General features: G+C 43.2%; 1 protein-coding gene across 1 annotated transcript; it reads right to left on the reverse strand.

The window, feature by feature from the left end:
* Positions 1–20,641: 20,641 nt before the first annotated feature.
* DYNLL2 (dynein light chain LC8-type 2) lies at positions 20,642–26,239 on the reverse strand. Its single transcript, XM_040337845.1, has 3 exons — positions 26,134–26,239; positions 22,186–22,324; positions 20,642–21,058 (listed from the first exon to the last, which is right to left on the reverse strand). Exons 2-3 carry the CDS (start codon positions 22,315–22,317, stop codon positions 20,921–20,923), a joined length of 270 nt encoding a protein of 89 aa, XP_040193779.1. The 5' UTR covers positions 22,318–22,324; positions 26,134–26,239; the 3' UTR covers positions 20,642–20,920.
* Positions 26,240–27,128: the final 889 nt, after the last annotated feature.

The raw sequence follows: 27,128 nt of genomic DNA on the forward strand, positions 1-27,128 counted from the left end.
TAGAATTACTGCGCTCGATCTGATGTTCAGATGCTTGGTGCAGTTGCTGTTTACATACGACACGAGACCAATGCTTGTGTTCGTCTTTGAGCGTGAGCAAGGGGGGACAGAGGTGCTTTAATTTTAAAAATGTTATTCTTTATTTTGCTTTTTTATTTTTACACTGTCCCTTTCATTTTTTAATCACTGTTATTGTTATCACAGGAAATGTAAATATCCCCTATGATAGCAATAGGTCTAGATCTCTCCTCTGCCCTTAAAGCATCTGCCCACACCAATATTAGTGTGATAAGATTTTCCCAATTTAAAAAATGCCACTGTTTATATCCAGCGAAACCGAAGTGATTAAATGCTCTAATCTTCCGGTTTCTTAGGCCATAGAGATGATTGGAGCTGTTCTGGTCTCCAATCAGCTCTATGGTCAGCTGGTAGAACCACCGACTGCATTCTCAAGTTTCCCCCCAGTGGGATAGGAGTGCCCGAGAAAACCATGGAAGGTTAGCGGGAGGGGTGGGGAGATGTCCTCTCCCACTGCTTAGCTGCTAGGATTGCTTTTACATGAAAGCCAACCACTTCTAATGATGGTCATACATGCAATGGTCTTTTTTTCCGATCAATGTGGATGAAAAAATCTCTGCCAAAAAAAGTGAAAAAGCAAAATATGCAGAGGCATAGAAGTGATCAGCCCTCTGTCTACCCCAGCCCCTATGCATATATGCTTTTATTTTAACTGTGGTGGTAAAATCACCTCCTACTACGCTGGAGTCGCTGATTTATGCATTGTGAGAGCAAACCCTGTTGCTGTCAAAATAAACAAATCAGTGCTGCAGCTTAATGGCGTACCTGCAAAGCAAACAATGGTTAACAATAAAACATAGTAACTGTACAGTAAAACAGTAGAAAGGTATACCTGCAAAGCAAACAATGGTTAACAATAAAACACAGTAACAAAAAACATTACAGTATAGCATAAAATACAGTAAAACACTAAGAACAATAAAACACCACAACTATTTTTGTCTTTTTTATTTTTATATGTTTTGTTTTTTTACACTTTTATTGAAACTGTAAACATTTTTGAACATTCCAGGCTAGGGTCACTCAAAATGTGATAGCCATCTAACATCTCTTGAGACCCTGTGTAAATATGTGCCCTAGACTGTGCCGTGTTGTACCCTATACTAATACTCCAATGTGTGTGGTAGTGACGGAAACAGCACAGAAGCATCTTTTTTGGGGTGCTCTTTGGGTAGGGGTACCAGGGAGGACATCTGGAAAATGCCTCTCATGCAGCCGGCTCACTGTATCTGAACTGGGAAATTGGGCCACAGCACCTTCTGGAAACGAAAGGGCTGCGATGATCTTTTCCTCGAATTTTAGGAAGGATACACTTCTTCCTGACGCATTGTATAGTACATACTGTAAGCGTTGAACAGAGCCAATTGGGATAAGTATATAGACACTTTTTTGTTTTAGTGTCTGGCCTTACTAAGTACGGACCCATCATCTGGTCATTGATGTCGACACCTCCCATTTTAAGGTTGTAGTCGTGGACACAGAGGGGCTTCTCAACAACACTAGTCACCGTTGCAGTTTGGACTGCCGTGTCTGTGTGGATGAAAGACAGAATCCATTTTCCCTTCCACCTCACTGCAACCATTTTATTACACCTCAAGCAAGCTCTCTCCCCCTGTCTAAGTGGGGTATTTACAAGCTGTTGGGGGAAGCCCCGACAATAAGATGCACGGTGCCACATGTGCCAATTCCAAATTCAAAAAGGTGTCTAAAAAGTGTAAATTTGTTCACATATAAATGGTACCCCTTTCCAAATAAAGGTGACACCAAGTCCCAAACAATCTTGTCGCTGCTCCCTATGTAGTCTGGGTAGTTGGGGGGGCTTTACGCTGCTATCTTTTCCCTTGTAAATCAGGAAACTCCATGTATAGCCTGTTGCCCCGTCACAGACTCCATAACTGGCACGCTTTCTGGGGAGAAACTGTTTAAAAACAACGTGGCCAGAAAACGTAATCAGGACTCCTCTACGCAGACATCTTGTTGGGGGATATACAAGGCTGCAAATTTTTGGTTGAAGTGGTTTACGAGGGGCCGAATTTTGTGGTGCCGATCATATTCAGAGTCACCCGCAAGGACGAGTTCATTGTTGTTGAAGTGCATAAACCGCAATATTTGCTCATATCTAGTCCTGGGAATGGTAGCAGAGAATATGGGCATATGATGAATTGGGTCAGTGGACCAATATGACCACAACTCATTATTTTTAGTAATGCCCATATTGAGGGATAGGCCCAGAAAGGTCTTAAATTCGGGACCGTGATAGGTTTCTAGCCAAATTGTATGGCAAGGGTCAAATTTGGGTTTGCAGCAATAAATTGATTAGCACTTAAATTGCTTTGGTCCATAATAGACCCGTACAGATCTTCAGTGAAAACAGCTAAAAAAAAAAACAAGGGGCGTTAAATTTGCTGTTCCCACCTGAATTCCGGGTTGTCAAGTGAATTGGGGGACGTACCGGCGCTGCAGAATTTGTAAGGATTTGCAAGCGTATTAGGAAAGGCACTATGGGCTCTACGGGCCTGTGTTTGAATTCTTGATGGCTGCAGGCAGGGCTGGTGCAAGGATTTCTGACACCCTAATTTTTCAGCCCCCGCCCCCATTGGCTCCACTCCCTTTGCCTTGCCCATGTATACGGTGGGGGTGGCGGGGTGGAGTTTTTTTGTGGCACCTCTCCACCTATTTCTTCAGCCACCTGCGCCTCTGAACCTGGCCTGAAGACAAATAGTGTCAATACTGCACCCTTTCACAATACAGTGCCTGCTTTACATCACAGACCTCTTTGCAACGATACCCTTTTTCCCACTTCACATCACTGCCCCCCTTCTTTACATCACAGATCTTCCCCCTTTACATCAGTTTCCTCAGCCCCCCTTCCTTGCATCCAAGTCTCCTTCACATCCTACTTTCTTTGCACCTCAGTCCCCTTCACAGCCCCCCTTGTACCCCAGTCCCCTTTAAAACCCCCTTATAGCCCAGTCCCCTTCACAGCTGCTCCCCTTACGTGCACCGCAGTACTCTTCAAAGCCCTACTCATTGCACCCCAGTCCCCTGCACAGCCCCCCTCCTTGTATCCCAGTCCCCCCTCCTTGTTTTCCAGTCCCTCCTTCTGTGTATCTCAGTCCCCTCCACAGCCCCCCTCCCTGTATACCAGTCCCCTCCACAGCCCCCCTCCCTGTATACCAGTCCCTTCCACTAGCACCTCAGCAACAGAGGAGCAGGGTCAGGTACGTCTGACCTTAGCAGGGACCTCTACTTCATCGTCAGAGCTATCTGTCAGGGTGCCGCTGCTCTCTACAGGTTCAAATACTGAGCCTGAATCTGACAGTGAGGACTCCCCATCACTCCCATCTATCATGCTCAGTATCCTGTAGGCCTCTTCACTAGTGTACCTTTCGTTTGACATTTTGGCCTATAAATTTATAGGTACCTAGTGTGACTCACAGGTAAAAAAAAAGCACCTGGTTGCCAAGTACTGTTTGAACCGCTACAAAAAAATCACCTGCTAGTGCTAGCAGAGATCAGGCTTGACTCTGCTAACACTGCAGTTTTGTGTGCTGTGTATTGGAAGTGACAGTGATCTACTAATACTGTACCTGTTTGGGGAGGGCGGAAGGACTAAATGCAGGTGCTGGCAGGTATGGGGATGCTAGTATAGTTCTGATCAGATCAAAGATATTGATTCGTTCAGACACTATACTAGTATACTAGTAATGGAGGTGCATAGTGTGCGTTAGTATTACTGGCAATCAAAGGGTTAAAATCTGACACTGTCTGGGTTTGACACTAACTGATGCTGACGATAACTGGTGTCACATGTGACACTAATGCGCGTACACACGACCGATTTTAATGTCATGGAAATAACGTTTTACTCAAGGTGATTCTTGTCAAGCCTGCCTTGTATACATACGATCGTGAAAAAAAATGCACGAGAAAAGCGCGGTGACATACAACATGTACGACGGCACTTTAAAGGGGAAGTTCCATTCGGATGGCGCCACCCTTTGGGCTGCTTTTGCTGATTTCCGTGTTAGTAAAAGTTTGGTGAGAGACGATTTGTGCTTTTCAGTCTGTTACAGCGTGACGAATGTGCTATCTCCATTACAAATGCTAGTTTTACCAGAACACGTGCTCCCGTCTCATAACTTGCTTCTTGAGCATGCACAGTTTTTTTTCCCGTCGTTAAAGCCTACACACGACCGTTTTTCACGATGGTCTAAATTTTTAATGCCAATTTTTCACGTCATGAAAAATGCTCTGGAGCCTACACACTATCGTTTTTAATGACCAATTTAAAAAATTGCATTTTTCACATCATGAAAAGCGGTTGTGTGTACGCGGCATAATACAGTGATCAGAAAAAAAGGTATGTACTGTACTAATTACACTGTGACAGGGAATGAAAGCGTTGACTGGGGGTTATCAGGGGGTTAAAACTTTATTACGAAATATATGATGGTTACCCTGAACCTATTTGGGATTGACGCTAACTGCTGCTGACTGTCCCTACTGCTATTTAGCGTCACAAGTGACACCAATACAATGACCAGTAAAAAATCTGTACACTGTACTTGGTGACACTGTGACAGGGAGCGAAAGGGTTAACTGAAGGGAGGAGGGTGATCAAGGGGTTAAATGTGCCTAACTATGTGTACTGATGTCAGTGTAGTGCTTGTACAGTACTTATAGTAGATGCTCTTTCCTCTCGCGCTGAAACCGAAAAGGGCTCCAGGAGAGGAGATTGCATAATTTCCTGTGCCTACATTACAAAGGCACAGGACGTTCTGCCATTCGTCAGAACTGATCAGCAGGTCCAGCCTATAAATCATTGGCATGGACCTGATGACTGATCGGTCCTGAATTGAATCAGATCGCAGCAGGGATGGCGGGCGCGTGCGGCCCCATATCCGCGGGCGCAAATCATGTACAGATACGTGATTTTGCGCAGCCCTGCCACAGTATATGTATGTGGGGCGGCCTGGAACTGGTTAAAGTCCCAGCCAAATTATATTCAAATCTGTTAAAGTTGGTCTCATGCTGGCTCTGGGGCTGTGAAGTAGAATGCATACAGTTTTACCGCTAGTGCGTTAGCTTTGCAGGCATAGCATTAAACTGGTTGTAAATCCATAAAAAAAACCTGCAAGACAAAAGCATAATGAGCTAGTATGCACCGGAGGCTGGACTCAGAACTGAAAAACTTTTAAAGCTGTGAGTTACAGAGTGCTGTGAACTGCTTAAAACTACATTTATGCTTTCTTGTTTAAAAGTTAATGGAAAGCTTCTAAAATTGTCACATGTATGGCCTTACATATAATATTTATCGTAATATTGCTTTTATTAATATATCTGTATTAAAAGGTTAAAAATAAAGAACAATAATTACTAATCTTTGCTCCCTTCTCCCCTTTACAACAAGAGCTTAACCAACAAGGCCAAACTGGCTGTAGTACATAAAGTAAGCACATGAAAGTGATAGGCTTAGGTGCAGTACATCACAGCTAGTAGGGTTTTATGAATAAGCTGCTTAGTGAGTTAATATACTGATCCACTGCCAGAAAAAAAAAACACAAAATAAAGTAGCCGACCAGTCACAATTGGTGCTGTGGCATGATTTGAATAAAACATCATGCTGATAAATGAAATTTCAGATGACATTTTTGTTTGCTGATACTCAATTTAAATGACTTCATATAACATTTATATTTGTCCTCATTTATAGGTAAATGTTAAAGTCTGGGAAAAATTAGAAAAAGAGCATATTTAGTACATCTTTGTGATACATACACATTTTCCCAAGGTTTGTCTCTAAAAATACTACACACACACAAAGCAATTCCTGTGGATTCTGGCAGAAATCCAGTGAGTTGTTAACTTCCTGTAATGAGATGAGATGTGCTGTGTTTGGAGCGTATGTGAATATGAACAAAAGGTAACAAAAACTTTATTTTTTTAAGATGCCAATTGGTGGCCACACTGGCTTTCTGTATCTATGGGCACCTTAAATCAGATCTTTCCCTCCCCATGTTTTTTTTTTTTTTTTATCTCTGCTTACCAGGTCATGTGTGGGGTAAGTTTCAGTTACTCACCCACCCAGAGGATCCAACAACCCCACACTGATATCCCATCCAGATGATTCAGCAACCCCACACTGATATCCCACCCAGAGGATCCAGCAACCCCACACTTATATCCCACCCAGAGGATCCAGCAACCCCACATTGATATCCCACCCAGAGGATCCAGCAACCCCACATTGATATCCCACCCAGAGGATCCAGCAACCCCACACTGATATCCCACCCAGAGGATCCAGCAACCCCACACTTATATCTCACCCAGAGGATCCAGGAACCCCACACTGATATCCCACCCAGAGGATCCAGCAACCCCACACTGATATCCCACCCAGAGGATCCAGCAACCCCACACTGATATCCCACCCAGAGGATCCAGCAACCCCACACTGATATCCCACCCAGAGGATCCAGCAACCCCACACTTATATCTCACCCAGAGGATCCAGGAACCCCACACTGATATCCCACCCAGAGGATCCAGCAACCCCACACTGATATCCCACCCAGAGGATCCAGCAACCCCACACTGATATCCCACCCAGAGGATCCAGCAACCCCACACTGATATCCCACCCAGAGGATCCAGCAACCCCACACTTATATCTCACCCAGAGGATCCAGCAACCCCACACTTATATCTTACCCAAAGGATCCAGCAAATCCACACGGATATCCCACCCAGAGGATCCAGCAACCCCACACTGATATCCCACCCAGAGGATCCAGCAACCCCACACTGATATCCCACCCAGAGGATCCAGCAACCCCACACTGATATCCCACCCAGAGGATCCAGCAACCCCACACCTATATCTTACCCAGAGGATCCAGCAACCCCACACTGATATCCCAACCAGAGGATCCAGCAAGCCCATACTGTGTACGTCATTCGCTTATTGATGAATGCATATTTTTCATTTAAAAACAGTATATATATATAAAAAAAAAAAAAACACAGCTCTATTTAAGTATAGGAGGGACGGATTGAAGGGAAGTTTATTCCGAGGGTGAAGTGTATCTATACCCAATTTTTTTTTTTAGTCAGGTAGTTTTACTCCTATTTGGGTCCCCATTTGACAGGTTCCTGTCCCGGAGACAACCTTTTTCACCAGGCAGGAAGTGAGGGGATTTCACCAACAGCAACATAAGCAGAAGTAAAAATGTTAGAGAAATGCTAGAACATCTTTCAGTTTTAATCCAGCAATCAAACGGAATCCCTCAGTGGTTAGACCGGAAAGGAAGGTAACATGGTTTGCCAAACAAACCCCTGGTGTTCCTCAGACGTGACCAATAAGGAAGAAAAAAGGGGGTCCACATAGTGTAAAACCGTAAAACACTTTTATTTTGAGAAAAGGTTACTAAACACTTACAGCATTACAGTGATTTCACATTCACAGATTCAAGTGCACAGGAAGGGGACAAGTGGCAGGAGAGGGTTAGAATGATGGCAGATAATTGCTGAGCTACCATGGGTTACTGTGTTTTGCTTTAACTCTTTCGTGCCCACTAGATGCTCAGGCCAAATTTAGCAGCCCCAGCATGCTTTTAAAAACGATATGATTCATTGGTATACAGTGATCGAAAAAAGTATTTGATCCCTTGCCGATTTTGTACGTTTGCCCACTGACAAAGAAATGATCAGTCTATAATTTTAATGGTAGGTTTATTTTAACAGTGAAAGACAGAATAACAACAAAAATATCCAGAAAAACACATTTCAAAAAAGTTATAAATTGATTTTCATTTTAATGGGTGAAATAAGTATTTTATCCCCTATCAATTAGCAAGATTTCTGGCTCCCATGTGTCCTCTCTACAGGTAACGAGCTGTAATTAGGAGCATTCTCTTGGTGTGGAGCTGTAAATGTTACATGTTCAAGCTCCTGCCACCAGCTTGCGACAGCATGGGGTCAGGGGTGGGGTCAATGGGGCCCCCCGTCAGGTAGGCTGTACAGCAGCCCTGGGTAATATGGGGAGCTGAGATGTATATCTTGATGTAATCCTCTACATGTTTCACAGCTACAGCCACTTCCTCAGGAGGAGTCAAACATTCTCATCTATAAGGTAAGTACAATCACATAGTTACAAGTCACTAATAATGTTTAATCACAGAAAGCAAAAAACAAGGATATATAGTGCAATGAACATGTTGATATTGGAGATTTCTATAAGTTTGTATGTCGCTTACCATATACTGTATACTAAAATCAGTCCCCGGGTTACAAACAAGATCGGGTCTGTAGGTTTTTTTCTTAATTTGAATCGACCTGTTTGTAAATCGTAACAGGTACATTTTTTAAGTGTAGCTCCAGCCAAAAAAAGCTTTATGGATGGCATAGGGAAGGATTAACATCCCTGTAACATTTGTTTTGCTGTCTGTGCCCCTGTTCAAAAGATTTCACCTCACTTTCTGTCCCAATAACAATTGGATTTTGAAAATGTTGGGTTGTTGTGGAAGCAAACCTTGGTGATAAAGCATCAGTGGAGGTACCTTTTTCCTATGCTATCCCTTCCAGGAGTGAATTTCCCTTCCTGGAGGTAGATTTCCTCTCATTTCCTGTTGTCTCCCTCCGTTTGTAAGTTGGACATTTGTAAGTAGGGGACCGCCTGTATAAGGCTTTTAATAGGTATTCTTTTTTTTTTTTTTTTTTAATGCAACTGTACCTGACAGTTACACTATTAACTAGATGGCATGGCAGATAAATACTGCAAAGAAAGGTGCATAAATAAAGGCCTGCAATGCACTTCCCGGCGCCAATGAACAATGTATCAACCTTTCCCGAAGTAGAATATAGGATGTATATCTCAAAAACAGAGAAAAGTCACAAGGGAAATACCCACAAATTGCAGTCGGTATTAGCCTAACAGCAGCTATTTAAAATTAAATGGAAAACCATTTAAAAACAGATATAAAAGAAAGTATCAAAATCAAAGAACTGTAGTTCAAATGATAAAACAGCGCTATATAGCTGGATGAAGTCCAGCTCCTCATATACAACCAAGAAGTAGGAGAGATGTATTGCTGTGACAGGTGATCCTAGGAAAGATGTTAGTGCACCCTACACCAATCCACTGACTTCACCAAAAGTGGGTCACACTCCCCCACTGGGGTTCAGACTTACCACGAAGTTAGTTAGGTAAAACAAAGCTTCAAGCATAGCTTCTCCTATGTCACATCATCATCTTTCTTCCAAAAGGTTGTGGGGGTTTAATCTCAATGGAGGCACATACAAAAACAAAAGGTGCTAAAATAGTATAATTCTGCTTTAACAACGTTAAATGCCCGTACAGGGAAATCACTTGCAATGAACAAAATAAGGAAGGGGTTCACCGCTGTCACTGCCGTCCTCCAAGCATAGGGGCCGCGCGTGGCGATGTGTTAATAAGTCCTGGCTGGTCAGCGGTGGAACGCAGTCTCCTTCCTTGTTGCGCCGTTGTAGACACGCCCTGACGCGTTTCGTCACTTCCGACTTCGACAGAGGGCGTGGCTACTCGGCGCTGTCACTATCTCTTTATACTCCCTCAACAGCGGCTATTGGGTGTAATCGTCCCGCCCCTCCAGTCTTGATTGGCGCAACTCAGGAAGGAAGTGCTGAGGGACGTCAGCCGTGTTGTTTAGGAGATTTAAAGACACTGTGATATGTCAACAATACTGCACTTTAATGAATCTGGGACACTCGTAAAATACATATATATATAAAAACACTTATATGCTCGTCCCGTATGACAGGAAAGATTGTGGATTAACCAGATCTAGCAAGCATTTGCGATACAACAAATTTATTATGTGTCTAACGCCGCACTGTGCAACAGCCAATTAGGGCTGGTGTGGGCATTATATATATATCTCTGTATCTAACATGGATGTGTGTGAGGGGGTTACACATAGCTAGACCTGAACACAGGATCGAGAAGCTAGAGAAAAAAGTACATGCTAGCTCCATTGCCTAGAAAAACTGGCACAGGCTGTTTAAATGTAAAAATGTGATTATGCAAAATCCACAGATACGGCCTAAAGTATAGAAAATAAATACAGTGCCTTGCGAAAGTATTCGGCCCCCTTGAACTTTGCCACCTTTTGCCACATTTCAGGCTTCAAACATAAAGATATAAAACTGTAATTTTTTTTGAAGAATCAACAAGTGGGACACAATCATGAAGTGGAACACAATTTATTGGGTATTTCAAACTTTTTTTAACAAATAAAAAACTGAAAAATTGGGCATGCAAAATTATTCAGCCCCCTTAAGTTAATACTTTGTAGCTCCACCTTTTGCTGCGATTACAGCTGTTAGTCGCTTGGGGTATGTCTCCATCGGTTTTGCACATTGAGAGACTGAAATTTTTGCCCATTCCTCCTTGCAAAACCGCTCGAGCTTAGTGAGGTTGGATGGAGAGCGTTTGTGAACAGCAGTTTTCAGTTCTTTCCACAGATTCTCGATTGGATTCAGGTCTGGACTTTGACTTGGCCATTCTAACACCTGGATATGCTTATTTGTGAACCATTCCATTGTAGATTTTGCTTTATGTTTTGGATCATTGTCTTGTTGGAAGACAAATCTCCGTCCCAGTCTCAGGTCTTTTGCAGACTCCATCAGGTTTTCTTCCAGAATGGTCCTGTATTTGGCTCCATCCATCTTCCCATCAATTTTAACCATCTTCCCTGTCCCTGCTGAAGAAAAGCAGGCCCAAACCATGATGCTGCCACCACCATGTTTGACAGAGGGGATGGTGTGTTCAGAGTGATGAGCTGTGTTGCTTTTACGCCAAACATAACTTTTTGCATTGTTGCCAAAAAGTTTGATTTTGGTTTCATCTGACCAGAGCACCTTCTTCCACATGTTTGGTGCGTCTCCCAGGTGGCTTGTGGCAAACTTTAAACTACACTTTTTATGGATATCTAAGAAATGGCTTTCTTCTTGCCACTCTTCCATAAAGGCCAGATTTGTGCTGTATCCGACTGATTGTTGTCCTATGGACAGAGTCTCCCACCTCAGCTGTAGATCTCTGCAGTTCATCCAGAGTGATCATGGGCCTCTTGGCTGCATCTCTGATCAGTCTTCTCCTTGTATGAGCTGAAAGTTTAGAGGGACGGCCAGGTCTTTGTAGATTTGCAGTGGTCTGATACTCCTTCCATTTCAATATTATCGCTTGCACAGTGCTCCTTGGGATGTTTAAAGCTTGGGAAATCTTTTTGTATCCAAATCCGGCTTTAAACTTCTCCACAACAGTATCTCGGACCTGCCTGTTGTGTTTCTTGTTCTTCATGATGCTCTCTGTGCTTTAAACGGACCTCTGAGACTATCACAGTGCAGGTGCATTTATACGGAGACTTGATTACACACAGGTGGATTCTATTTATCATCATTAGTCATTTAGGTCAACATTGGATCATTCATTCGTTCCTCACTGAACTTCTGGAGAGAGTTTGCTGCACTGAAAGTAAAGGGGCTGAATAATTTTGCATGCCCAATTTTTCAGTTTTTTATTTGTTAAAAAAGTTTGAAATATCCAATAAATTTCGTTCCACTTCATGATTGTGTCCCACTTGTTGTTGATTCTTCAAAAAAATTACAGTTTTATATCTTTATGTTTGAAGCCTGAAATGTGGCAAAAGGTCGCAAAGTTCAAGGGGGCCGAATACTTTCGCAAGGCACTGTATGTGTGTATACATATAAATACTGTATATATATATATATATATATATATATATATTCTCTCTCACACACACATTTTATATTATATATATATATATATATATATATATATATATATATATACACACACACACACTATATTTTTTTTTATTATAAATATTTTATTTTGTTAATATAAATTTTTAACCCACTGGTGCTGATATTAGGAAGAAATAAGCCTTCTTCCTCTTATCACACAAGCTTCTCTCCCAGATTCTCCACCTCTGAGCTGGTGAATCTGGAAGGGAGATATTTCAGTGGAAGAGCTGTGAAATCTTCAGATCTCGGTTTATTAAACGGTCTGTTTGTGACAAAACAGCCATGTGCTGTGATGAGAAGTGAAGAACATGTTCTCTACTCCTTATCTCCGTTTATTAAACCGGCAATGCTCTGTGATAAGCCGTGATCATCATTATCTCGGCTTATCAAAACATACACCATAATACTTTATATTAAATAAAACTTTTAATATGGTTTGTTCAAATATATCAACTATTTATACTTTCATTCTTGAGAGTAGGTGCATAAATTGGGGAAGGCTTGTAGGGGTCCCAGTTCATTACTTTGCCAAGGGGCCCATGATGCTATTAAGATGGCCCTGCAGAACAGATCCTGCCCAGGGGCGGACTGACCATTGGGACTCTCGGTCACTGCCGAGGGCCCCATGCCACTAGGGGGCCCCATCAGGGTTGCCAGGCTCAATAAAACCAGGGACAGTATGTAAAAATCTGTGTTTTCTTTACATCTGTCCCTGATATTTCCAAAACCAACATGCTTTTGATGTGAAAACCCTGAGATTTTAGCTGTCCCGCTTATGTACTGCCTCCTGGCGTGGTGGCCATCTGTAAGCCCAGGGGCCCCATAATCTTCTATTGCCTGGGGGCCCCATGAGTTGTCAGTCCACCCCTGATCCTGCCCATCAACGTCCTGGAATTACAGGCAGTATGGGTGGCCCTACGGTCAGGATTGTCCTATCAGGGTTCAGTCCTACAATGCCACTACAGTGACCTATATAAACCACCAAGGTGGTATCAGGAGTCATTCAGCTCTGAAGGAGGTGAACCACATACTAGCCTGTGCAGAGTGACATGTGCAGATTCCATCGGCAGTCCATATCCCAGAAGTAGAGAACTGGAAGGCAGATTATCTCAACCACCAGCAGATCTGCCCGGGGGAATGGTCCCTACACCCAGGGGTGTTCCAGGAAATTTGCCAACGTTGGGGATTGTCCAGAGGTTAACCTACTGGCATCCAAGTTCAACAACAAGCTACAGAAGTTTGTGTCCTGAACAAGAGATCCTCTGGCAATTGGAGCAGATGCTCTGGTAGTTCCATGGAGCCAATACTCCCTGGTTTAAGCTTTCCCTCTGGTCCCTCGCCTTCCACATTTGTTGCGCAGGATTCGGAGTAAGGGAATTCCAGTCATTCTGGTGGCACCAGCCTGGCCCAGATGGCCTTGGTTCCCAGAGATTGTGACTGACAATAGACGCTTCCACAGCGCCCCAATCTACTGTTTGAAAGTCCTATATTCAAATTTAGTCTCTAAATTTGATGGCATGGCTATTAAAGCCAGGGTGCTGAAGGACCGTGGCATCTCGGGACCAGTTGTGTATCCTAGTGAATGCTAGAAAAGTTGTCACTAGGAAGATCATAAGGTCTGGAAGACATATTGCTTGGTGTGAAGTAAAAAAATGGCATCCATGGAAATACGTGATTGGGAGAATTAGCTCTTTTCTAGTCAGCTGTAGAAATCAAATTGGCTTTGAGTACAATCAGAGGTCAAGTTTCGGCCCTATATGTATTCTTCTAAAGGTCTTTAGCTTCACATTCACTGATCCGAACCTTTATGCAGGGGGCAACTCTCTTGCTTTCCCCATTAGGTGACCTACGTGTCCTTGGGACTTGAATTTGGTGCTGTCTGTGTTACAGAAACAACCCTTTGAACCTATTAAGAAAATTCCATTAGACTTGCTTTCACACAAGCTAGCCTTCCTGATGGCCATCACCTTGGCTAGAAGGGTGTCAGAGATGCACCCTTTCATGCAGGGAACCGCATTTGATCCTTAACCATGACATTCGTGTTACGAACTGTTCCATCCCTTTTGCCAAAAGTGGCGTTGGCTATTCATTTAAATCAGGACATTATTTTGCCTTCTCGTTTTCTCAGTCTCGTTCAGCGGAGAGGACAACTACATTCTTTCGACGACGTCCTGGCAGTCAAGGTTTTGTCTAGATCTGCGGAGATCCGAGGATCAGACTTTTTTGTTTTACCAAAAAAGGTAAAAAAACTCACCTAGGTGAATGCAGTATTGTTTTGATGCTGCATATGTCCCTCACTGGCTCCAGTCAAAGAACTAATCGATCAAACAATGCTCAGCGCTATAAGGCCTGTACTCACGATCGGCTTTTCCCGATGGGAATTGTATGATGCTAGAGTTTTGTCAGAAAATCCAACCATTTGTGTGCTCCATCGGACAATTGTCAGATTTTCCCAACAACAAATGCTGGATAGCATGCTTTAAAGTTTTCTGGCAACAAATGTGTGATGTCGGATTATCCGATCGTGTGTACACTAGTCCGTCAGAAAAAAAAAATCCAAAAGTAAAAAAACCATGCATGCTCAGAAGCAATGCCAACCATAGCACAACATTAACAGAAGTTGCCCAAAGGGTGGCACTAAAGAGCTGAAAAAAACACGTAGTTTTGTATATATGTTTGCTGACAAAGTGTTGCCATCTGTATGCAGAACAAGTTTATGGCCAATGCCCTTCAGGCAAAAGTCCTACGCTTTGTCCGACAGAAATCCGATCGTGTGTACGAGGCTTTAGTCACCAGCTCTCTACAGCCTGAAGACCATCAGTGGAGTGCCGAGGTGTGGAGTGGGTGGGAACAGCTGGCTCAGTCTCCCAGCGGCTCACTGAGAGGCTGAGCAAGCTGCCGGCCTAGGCTCTGTGAAGTCTGCTGAAAATGGGTCACAGGAGGGCAGTTTGATGCATAGGAGAAGTACAGTCATAAAGCTTTGGCTATACTTCTTAAAGTTAGGATTTCTCCAGAGTCTATACTGGCTCTGTGATGTCAGTGCGTTTTAGCTCACTGTCAGCTGACGGGAGTGCAGAACGAAGTGAACTCCTGCAAACCCCAGTAGGACCAAAAAAAGTTGTCTTTATAGTTCCTTTGATAATAGAAACATGGGGAGAAAAGGAAATGACATTGGAAAGGTAGAATAGTATATGTCAGGAATAGGCAATTAGCGAACCTCCAGCTGTTGCAGAACTACAAGTCCCATGGAGGAATAGCAAGACTGACAGTCACAAGCTTGACACACAGAGGCATGATGGGACTTGTAGTTTTGCAACAGCTGGAGGTCCACAAATTGCATATCCCTGGTATATGTTGTTATTTAAATGAAATATACACAGCTAAATACCTTTTCTCATCAGCAGTATATAGCAGTCTTGTGACTTCCATCAGTATCTAGTGAAGCACTGATTAAAGCTTGTAGAGTTTGCTTTCTCCTCTGAGGAAACATGGCCCCTGGCCCTCTGCTGATCCCATGCACCCTCCCAAAATACAATAAACTCTAGCAATACACACCAACCGCACATGTGCAGAGTGCCTCCAAGGCTCTGTACTATCAGACTGGGGACTGAGGAAAAAGGGGGGAGGATCAGAGAAGACAAGATCAAACAGCCTTTTTACACAATGCATAGGATTAACCCCTTGGTTCCACCATGAGTTTAACAAGCATGCTTTACTGAATATACAGACTGATTTTAGTGTTGCAGATTCCACAGGAAGAAGTCAGACCATGAATATTGAACTGTATCTTAATTTATTTAGCCTATTCACAGAAAAAAAACAAAAACGAAAAAAGTGTCACATTTTTTTCCCACAGTGAGATACAGAATCTCAAAATATAAAAGCACAACATTATTGCAAATTAAGACTGGAAACAATTTGCTGAACAAAATACATTTAGTATGCGAACATACTGTCAGTTTACACATACTGACGGTACCTTTAACATGTAAGGTGTCCGTGTCAAGCCTTTTGCAAGGTAAAATAAATATGGATGTTTATTAAACAGGTTGGCTGCATGCACTAGTGTAAAAATAAAAATATTGGGGGGGGGGGGGTAGGGGACACCCACAGCTCGGCATACAATAGCTTAAAATAAGTGTTTACATAGGGAGGAAATGCTTGTAGGGAATCAGCAGCACATAGATAAATCGCTGGTCTTTCCCAATTCTCTTAGCCCGACATGTTACTCTGAAGCTACATACCAAAAAAAAAAAGTGTATATATTATTTGTACATTCTTAGTATGATCGGTTTTCTCCAACTAGCCCAGCAGGTCCAAAAGTAAGTAAACAAAAAAAAACCACACACACACACACGCAACCATCTTATTGGACACAGTTGCTGTTGGGTATTCAAGCAGGCAAATACAATAGCTGGCAGTAGAGATCCCCCCCATCCATGCTGTTGAAACTTTGATTTCCCAACTATAAATATAACCAATTTGAATATCACTGGGATAATCATGGACAGGACATAAAAAAACCCTGCCTGCTTTTTGCATTATTATAAAGTAAAAAAGTGAGCCATTGCACCAAGCTGGGAAAGAAACCACAGTAATTTACATCCCCCCCCCCCCTTCAGATTGGGTTAATCCTATGGGCTGTACCCACTTATAACATACATGCCTAAACAGCCAAACTCTCTAAAAGGAAACCGGTCATGAGAGAAACGTGCAACCTCTTCTGAACATGTCGATTCCTTTGGCTGCAATATCTCGAACAAGAATGTCCAAATTTTCTCTTACACTTGTTTCCTACATGATGGTTTTTTTTAAGGGCCAGTTCACACCAGATGCAGTTCAGTTTGCTTTTTTTCCCCTGCACTAAAAATGCATGCAGCGTTTTACAATGGCTCTTGTTCAGACCATGCAGTCAAGTGCGGAAACTGACTGCATGTATGAACTAGAGCCATTGAATACATGGAAGAAACTGCATGCACTTTTAGTGCAGAAAAAAAGCGAACAGAACTGCATCTGGTGTGAACTAGCACTAAATTAAAAAGCAAGAAAAACCTGACAGCTGTTTTTACATGTGCTCCTTTGGTGTGGTATGATGCATTTGATACAAATCAGAATGCACAAAATGTCTGGATAATCTATAGCACTGTTCACATACTTTACTTCTAATAGCATGGATCCTATGCAATATGTATTCAGTTTCCAAAGCATTATATAACAAAAAAAAAAAAAAAAAAAGTTAAAGGGTCCAAAGCACAGCATTGGGCCAAAAAAACAAACAAAAAAAAAAAAAAAAGCAGCTGAACACACACACACACACACACACACAGCTTGTATGTGGGGGTTCTAAATCTTTGACAAGTAAATAAAAATAAAACCCCCACACACATTTTCCCATTCAAAAGAAAATAGTAAAGGGGTTGTAAAGGTTGGTTTATTTTCTGAATAGGTTCCTTTAAGCTAGTGCATCGTTTGTTCACCAACTTTTTCGTTCGATTTCCCTTCTAAATGTTTTTTTTTCTGTGTCTGAATTTCTCACTTCCTGTTGCTCCTCAGTAAGCAGTTCTGGCTGACTAACCCCCAGTCAGAATGGCTCGGATGATGGGGGCAAGCTTACCGAGGAGAAACAGGAAGTGAGAAATTCAGACAAAGGGGAAAAAAAAAAAAAAAAAGTGTAAGTGAACCAACAATGCACTAGCTTAAAAAAGGAACCCATTTAAGGAAAAAAAAAAAAAACCCACACACACACAACACCTTTACAACTCCTTTAATGTCCCCTTTTTAGGTGTGAAAGTCATACCAAATGAACTTTTTTGTTTGACAGACAAAAAACTGTCTATTGTTGAATTACAAAGCAAATACAATTACAGCACTTACCATTACTATTTTAATAAGCCACCTTGACAGCTGCTGCACCTTTAAAGTGTAGGTGCAGTCAAATATGTTTTTAATATGCAATATGTTTTATAGCTTTAGCTCTCTCTATAGGAAAGAAAGTCATAAAACGACTGTGATGTTAAGGATCAAAAAATAAACCTCCAGCATGTTCTCCATTTATCCAGCCCCCCCAGTTCCACAAAAATATTCAAAAAGTTACCATTACAAGAAAACCCACATCTGTTGTGCTCAGCTAATACAGCTCCAAATAAAAAAAATGTACAATTAAGCAATTCATTTGTACTGTTCACATTAAGGCTCCATTCACATTAGCACCTCTTCAAAGTCACATGATTTTCAATTAGACTTTACATTAGAGACCAGAGTCACGCCAAAAGTAGTGCAGGCAACTTTTCAAAGTTACACCAATTTGAACAGGTACCATTGAAAAGAATGGGCTGGGACTTTGATGTCCAATGTCACATTGCAAGGCGCACATGTGAATGGAGACCAAGTAATTACTTGGCAGTTCCATGGATTACCTTAGGTTCTAGCCACAGCATTTGCCATTTACGGTTTCATGTGAGCAAACAAAATCCTTGTATCTCCACAAATTCTGATCATTTTTGGTCACCCTAATTGAGAGGGCACACTTCAATCACAGTTAAAATCTCAAATGGACAAGAATTTCACAGTCATAACTGCAGATACACAATTGAGGTATTAGCACTGCCTGTCTTAGAATGCCTGGCATTTATGTTGAGCCAGTGTATGCAGATCAGAATTTACAATTTTAGTAGCCGCATTACTTGCTCTAGCAACTCACTCAAAGCTAGAGAGCCATTTTCTTGTGAGGAGGGGGAGAAAAAAAAAAAGCCGGGCCATGCAACTAGCATTTCCCTTCAGCTCCATTTAACCCACAAGCATCCCTAAACTTCATTTTGGGATTGTTAACAGATAAATGAGAAAGGGGCAGGTGTTGGCAGTCACTTTAGGAAGCCGTTACCAGGATTTTTGAACAAGAATAAAAAATAAAAGTATAAAGCCTTCTAAAAAGGCAGCCGACAGCTGTCTATAGTGACAGCCAGCACTCTCACGTTTTGCCAAACTGAAGATGGGGGGGGGGGAATAAGAGAAGAAGTTTACATGCTTCAAGAAAGCCATCTGAAGTTTGCTATAGGACAGACCCTAGTCCCGAGCGACCAAATTTTAGAATTTACATGTTCCACTTTAAATAAAAAATAGTACATGTGCGACTGTTACTATTAGAGATTGCCATGCATCTACAATACAAAGCAAGTTACACAGATTCAAAGGCAAGGCTATTGAGAGCAAGACTGTTATAGATGCAGTTTGTCAAAACTGTTTACTGTAGCAACTTCCTCTAAAGTCCACTCCCAAGAACACAACTATTGACATCAGATAACCTATTGAACTCGGGTGTCCAGTAAGAGGTTAATAGCTGGCGATTCTATTCTTCCACCCATTATCACCAAAATCATTGTGTGTTATCAATTAACCACTTAAGGACCCCCTACCGACAATATACATTGGCAGAATGGCATGGCTGGGCACAGGTAAGTCGCCTTTTAGAGCCCAGCCGAAGCTCCATGACCCGATTGCTGCCGGTGTCCCACGATCGGTCACAGGAGCTGAAGAACGGGGAGAGGTGTGTGTAAACTGTGGCAATGTCAGTGACCGTCTGTTCCCGATATAGGGAACGTCGATCACCGAAGTCACACGTCCAGCCCCGCCCCCCTACAGTTAGAAACACGAGGTCACACTTAACCCCTACAGCGCCCCCTAGTGGTTAACTCCTAAACTGCAATTGTCATTTTCACAGTAACCAGTGCATTTTTATAGCACTTTCCGCTGTGAAAAATGACAATGGTCCCAAAAACGTGTCAAAATTGTCCGCCATAATGTCGCAAGTCACGAGAGAAAAATAAAACTGATGGCCGCCAGTAGAAAAAAAAAAAAAAAGCCATTAAACTATCCCCTATTTTGTAAACGCTATAAATTTTGCGCAAACCAAATCGATAAACGCTTATTGCGATATTTTTTTTTAACAAAAATATGTAGAATACGTATCGGCCTAAATTGAGAAAAAATAATTTTTTTTTTTATATATATCTTTGGGGATATTATAGCAAAAAAAAAAAATTCTCTGACGCGGTGGTTCCCATGGACCCCCTTTTTTCCCTGTTTATAAATAAAGAATTTAAAAAAAAAAATAAATAAATAAAAAAATTCTCAAAATTGTCGCTCTATTTTAGTTTATAGCGCAAAAAAAAACTGCAGGTGATCAAATACCACCAAAAGAAAGCTCTATTTGTGGAAGAAAAAAAAGCCAATTTTGTTTGGGAGCCACATCGCACAATTGTCAGTTAAAGCGACGCAGTGCCGCATAGCAAAAACTGGCCAGGTCCTTTACCTGCATAATGGTCCGGGTCTTAAGTGGTTAAGCAAAAGCCACAATGCTTATGAGAATTTGTTGGAGGAAGAATCATTTGAGGGAAGCTGCCGACTGGCTTTTGCTCACAGTTGTCCACTCTTTTCCGTTTTAAAAAAAATGTTCTGGGGCTGAATAAGGTTTTATCAATCTGTTCCTCAGCACACAAGTTTTCCCAGCATTACCTACAAAATCTCTGTAAATATCAGAAACCCATTAGCAGTTGGAATCCCTACCTGTGAGACACCCCCCCCCCCCCCCCCCCCCCCCCCCCCCAATTCCCCAGGCAGTCACTCCATGAAGCCAAACCAGACCTTACAAACACCAAACTATGTGGAATAGAATTGCTTCATGACAGACTCATTTGATTCTTGTACCCTCTGTTCCAAAAAAGAAAAAAAAAAAAAAAGTTGAAGTATCACTAGCATGTTTGGTGTATTATAGTTTATTTTCTTCCCATTTAAAGGCCATTGAAAAGCATTTACAGTTTCCCCAAGTGCATTACAACAAGAAGGGGAAAGGAAAAAAAGAAAAGCAGTAACAAAATAAAGCCGCCTTGTCTCCAGGCAACTAAACAAAAGTCATTTTACTGCAACATATACACATTAAATATAGTATACAGTCCATGCAGCTGCTCAGCCATGTTAGAGGGGATCCTGGCTCCAGCCATCAGTGCATTACAGTCCATAAATTTCATTGTGCCTTTTTCTAGCCAGACTTGAAGAGGAGAATTGCAACCTGGCCCAAGTAGAAATAGATGAAGTGTTTTGTCTCATGTGTTACATAGCTGCCAAAGTTTCTGCCAACTATGCAGTGCCAAGTTGGGTTGTATTTCTTGTCAAATTCCTACAAAAGAAAGAAGTTACATAAATGCAAAGGGAAAAAAAAAAGTTACATTATTGGGGCAACCAATATATGGCAAGAACTGAGTGGCACAAGATGCCAAGTCATACAAAATTCCTGAGTGCAGGTTCACACAGGGGCAACCCAACTTACAGCGCGACTTTGCAAGGCAACTTCAGCAACTTACGAGACTTAAAATTGCCTCCGGACAGGCGACTTTGGCTGTGGCCAATCACAGAATAATCAGCTGTGGGAGGGAGGGGTTTGCCTGAGTAAACCATTTTCTCTTCCTGTAAAGTTGCTTCAGTTAAGACAGAGATCAGACTTTGGAGGCAATTTCCATTGAAATCAATGGGTACAAGTTGTCTAGAAGTAGTACAGGAACCTTTCCTGAAGTCGGAGCGACTTCAGTAGTGTACATTAAGACGGCTCTCATTCACTGGAATGGAATTTCCTTAATTCGTGCGACACAGTAGTGTGAACCGGCACTAAAAGTAATGGTCATCTTCAGTAACTGGCACTTAAAGGGCAACACCACTCATGGGAACAAACAAATAGTGTATAAAAATGCAACACAAGTCATACTGTAATTGAGTACAGGACTGGGGGGGGGCTCTTTCCTTTTCAATCTGTAGCACTGTAGTTATGCAAAATGCAATGTGACTACCTGGAGGTATTCTGTACACTGTACAGAATGCCCCCAGAAATGCAAATGCCCGCTTCTGTTATTGGCTTACCAATTTGCACAGACAAAATTTGAGCATCCCCTGCAACAAAATGTTATTTGTGGGTGACACTCAGAGAAATCATGTCTAAAAGGGATGCAGACCCTGCCCCTTGCCTCAGAGCCCTGCAGGAGTAGGAATCTGCAACTTTGTTAAAAATCCCTGCAATATACATAGATCACCCAGAGGGGAAGGTTTGTTTCCTTGCCCTCCCTTGTTCTTTTCACACCCTCAACATACTGAAATTAAATAATATCACATCAAATAGCTTTAGTCCCAGTGCCAGCATCACTGGGCCTCTATGCTCCTTTGCAGCACAGTCAGATCATTGCCATTATGAGGGGCCAGCAGGGTACCACCCAGGCATAAAAAGAAAAAAATATTGATAAAAAAAAAAATATATACCTTTTTGATATAGGCAGCAATGTCTTTCTCGATGTTGTATTTCTCCATAGCTTGTGTGGCACAGTCCACAGCATCCTGCTGCATGTCCTCGGACATGTCAGCATTCTTGATCACAGCCTTTCTGTCAGACATATTGTACCTAGAACAGAGAAGTAAAACATGTTAGCCTTCAAGCAAACCCTCCCAGTTCTTCACGTTATATAGTCTTGCAGGGAACAAATGGCCTACATTTAAACAAATATTGAGCGAGTTTGTGTGTCTTTCTATGAAATAGAGGCTGACAAATCAATGTAACATTCAATAGGTAATCAGCTTAGTTTGGGATACTGGCAACAAGAGATATAAAATTATGACCCACTATATTTGTAGTGTGGCCTACATTGACTGCTGGCACAGTCATTCTTATGGACCACCTTCGCTGCTCTAGGTATGCAACACACACCACTGAATATGCATCTCAACAGGGGCATTCTACATTTGATTAATTTAGACTATTTTGCCAGCAACTAAAAAAAAAAAAAAAAAACACCCACAAAAACCAAGACACTTGTCAAAAATACCAAGACATCATCTAGTGTAGGCTACAACACAGCTGATATCTGTAGCCACCTTACCAATTGACCATCGGCAACACATTAGTTACAATTTAGCAGCCAAACTTTCCCCAATTGCATGTCAAACTAGTTTAATGTGACCTTCAGTGCAAAGAAACACAACCTACCTAGAAACAGCAAGAAGTTAGTGTAACAAAAACTCATCCTGTAGAAAAGATACATTTTACCATGCAATATTTGTATCCCATAACACTACAGCTTTAACCAGACACAATCACTGCAAAGTAGCTGCTGAAAAATATATCCTGGGAGGCAATACAGTTTTGGCAACATTTGTAGCTAAACACAACTGGGGGGGGGGGGGATGAGCAGAGGTTAGTCTGGCAACCACAGAAAGTGTTGACAGCTACGGGTGGCCAAGAACTAATAAGGCATGGAGCTTTAATGTGAACAATGCTGGGAACGGTGGGCGTAGAACTAAGTGATACTTTGTCAGTTCAGCAAAGCCACCTTTGATGTTCAGGGTAGAGCCAGAGCCTCAGAATGAAAGCAGAAAAGCTCACAGCGAGATCTTAACCATCAACTCTTCACTGATTTTAAGGTTGCACTGCCACAGAATGTAACAGTTACATCAATACAGTAAGCTGCTGCAACGCACTGGTACTGTGGTCCCACGCAAAAAAAAAAAATCCAATATATTGTCAGTGCTGAAGTTATTTTTGGAATATCATTTAGACCATATATTGGCATTTGGTGGGCGTTTACATTGCACGCCAGTGTTTAAAAGTGATATTAAAGTCTGATTTTATTTATAACAAACATGTTATACTTACTTGCTCTGTATAGTGGATTTGCACAGAGCAGCCCTGATCCTCCTCTTTTCGGGTCCCCTGTCAGCATTCCTGGCCCCCTACCATATTCTGCAGAGTGCCCCCATAGAGCAAGCAGTTTGCAATGGGGGCTCCTGAGCCACTGCCAAGTGTCCCATTTAAAAAAAAAAATGGGGGGGGGAAAGAGTGGCAGGGCAGTCTTAATAGCATCATGGGCCCCTGGGCAAAGTAATGCTCTGGGGCCCCTACAATGGAGTGCATGTAAACTGAAATCAAGGAGGTAGGGGATATCTGGAGTGAAGAGGAGTCAGAGTGCTGGGGGGACATCTGGGATGTAGAGGGGCAGCCTGGGCTCAAGGACAAGCTGCTTTGGGGAAAGGGCAGGGGCCCTCCATGCAGCTGGGGCCCCTGGGCAGTGCCCAGGTGTGCCCTTTCATTAAGACAGCCCTGGGGAGTGGTTATGAGGGAGCTCCAGCTGATTGACAGCCTCAGCTTTGTTCCTGTGTGGCATTGGTCTCAGCACCCACTTGCCCATGGCCTCTTCCCTGGCATCAAGATGGATTGAGATTACAATGGAATTGGTATCAGCACCTTCTTAACATGATCTCTTCCTTGGCATTAAGATGGCTTGAGATTACCCATGGCATTGGTCTCAGCGCCTTCTTACCATGATCTCTTTCCTAGCGTTAAAGTGGTTGTAAGCATTTTTGACTACTACCTATAGGTAAGCCTAGAATAAGGCTTACCTAGAGGTAGTAGAAATATCTCCTAAACGTACGCCGTTTAGGAGATATTCCGCTTGTAGTTCACCAAAAATCCCAACTGCACAGGGAAGAAACAAAACTAAGTGCCGTTTCTTCCCCAGCCTGTGCCGTAAAAAGCAGATCTCGTGCGCATGCGCAGGAGTGATGTCACGTGGCTCCTGTGATTCACAGAGCCGGAGTCCGCAGCCCAGAAGGAAGAGGGGACAGAAGACAGACGCTGCCTACACAAGCGACATTGCTGGATTCTTTTGCAGGCAAGTGGCACATAATGGGCTAGTATGCAATGCATACTATCCCATTATGCTTTTCATTTGCAGCGAGCTAAAGAGGAAGTAAAACTCATCAGGGTTTACTTCCTCTTTAAGATGAATTGAGACTACCGTGGCATTGGCCTTAGCACGACCTCTTGGATTGAGTCTACCGTGGCTTTGGTCTCAGCACCTTATGATCTCTTCCCTGGCATTAAGGTGAATTGAGACCACTGTGGCATTGGTCTTGGCTCCTTCTCACCATGAGCCCTCCCCTGGTAGTAAAATGGATGGACACTACCAAGGCATTGGTTTCAGCACCCTCATAGCCTTAAACTCTTCCCTGGTGTTAAAGCGGGAGTTCACCCAATTATATATTTTTTTCCCCTTTCCCCCTTAGATGGATGCTCGTTTTGTCTAGGGGAATCGGCTAGTTGTTTTAAAATATGAGCCGTACTTACCGTTTTCGAGATGCATCTTCTCCGTCGCTTCCGGGTATGGGTCTTCGGGAGCGGGCGTTCCTTCTTGATTGACAGTCTTCCGAGAGGCTTCCGACGGTCGCATCCATCGCGTCACTAGTAGCCGAAAGAAGCCGAACGTCGGTGCGGCTCTCTACTGCGCACCGACGTTCGGCTTCTTTCGGAAAATCGTGACGCGATGGATGCGACCGTTGGAAGCCTCTCGGAAGACTGTCAATCAAAATAGGAACACCCAGTCCCGCAGCCCATACCCGGAAGCGACGGAGAGGATGCATCTCGTAAACGGTAAGTACAGCTCATTTTAAAACAACTAGCCAATTCCCCTAGACAAAACGAGCATCCATCTAAGGGGAAAAAGGGTCACGTGCGGGTGAACCTCCGCTTTAAGATGGGTAGAGACCACAGGGGCATTTGTCTCAGCAGCTTCTTACCATGAACTCTACTGGTGTTAGGGTGTAGTGACACTCCAATGGCACTGCTGGATAGGTATAGCTACCTAGGAAACATGTGAGATGATACAGCTGTTTTATGTGGACATGGCCCACCCAAACAACAGGCTTGCTGGGCCATAAAGCACCACCATCCATATGAAGATTAACTGTGCTCCTTATGCCACCCCCTGCACAGCCACATTGCATAACAGGAGGGCATACACAAGCAACGGTGCATTCAGATCCCAAATTACACGAAGATCCCCATGTGCAAAACATGGCTGCTCAGAAGATGGTTATTACAAGCAATTAGTCATTAAGATGTGGTCAGCTGTAATAGGAAATAAGGGCAATGTCAGGTATAGAGTGCAGGAGGTTGGGCTTAGAAGTGCTGGCCCATCAGTCAGTAGCCATGCCCTTTAACACTGCACTGGTCCAGGCTGACCAGGAGGCCCCTATTCACCGCTTTGTAGGTCTGCAACGTAACGCTAACACGGCCCCAGCCAGGACACCCACCTCACTCTATACAAGTCGCCGCCCAGCACATAGCATAGGCAGCTCGCACAAAACTCCCGCATACATTGGAAGCAGAGCAACGTCCACAAGGCCCGGACTCGCCCTCAGTCCTCTCACCCCACTTACCTATCACAGTGTAGCGATCCCCCTCAGTGCGCTGTATCTCTCTCCAAACCTGACTAGCGCTCTAACACTCGGCGTCCCTGTGAAATAGCAGCCCCTCCCCCTGCAGTGGCTCAACCAACCGCCGCCGCTATTGGTTGAAGCCGCGCCCTCCCTAGCACTGCAGGCATTTTCCTCTCGCTCTCCTCTCCCTACATCTTATTTCATCCCACAATGCCGTGAGAGGAATTGCGGAGCTCCGGACCACGAAAAGCAGTGGCCTATCAACGACTCCGTCTATTTCATGGTTCCTGCTTTTCCCCGAATGTGGACAAAGTTTGTCACATCCACCTCACCGACTGCTATAGGGAAGGATAGTGCTGGCAACTGCTGTGAGAGAGCTGACTGAACACTTGGGCCTGGATTCTCAAAAGAGATACGACGGCGTATCTCCAGATACACCGTCGTATCTCTGCGTTGTGCCGTTGTATCTATGCGCCTGATTCTTAGAATCAGTTACGCATAGATATCTATTAGATTCGACAGGCGTAAGTATCTTACGCCGTGGGATCGTAACTGAATATTTACGCTGGCCGCTAGAGGCGTGTACGCTGATTTACGCGTCAAAATATGTAAATCAGCTAGATACACGAATTCACGAACGTACGCCCGGCCGACGCAGTAAAGTTACGCCGTTTACGTTAGGCTTTTCCCAGCGTAAATTTACCCCTGCTATATGGTTGCCTAAGTGCGGCGCAGCAATGTTAAGTATGGCCATCGTTCTCGCGACAAAATTTGAAATTTTTACGTTGTTTGCGTAAGTCGTCCGTGAATGGGGCTCCTCCATGTACACACTGCTCACCTCTCCCCCAGTAGTCTGCGCTCTCTCTCTCCGGTCCGGTCGCTGTGCGATTATTATGTAGCCGCTACATTGCCTTTTTATGTGGCTTTTAAAAGTTGGACCTTGTGCAAGTGACCTAAGTCGCCTTATGTAAAACAACCGTGCCCACTGCCCTAGC

The sequence above is a fragment of the Rana temporaria genome, chromosome 2, assembly GCF_905171775.1.
Source record: "Rana temporaria chromosome 2, aRanTem1.1, whole genome shotgun sequence".
Taxonomy (NCBI): domain Eukaryota; kingdom Metazoa; phylum Chordata; class Amphibia; order Anura; family Ranidae; genus Rana; species Rana temporaria.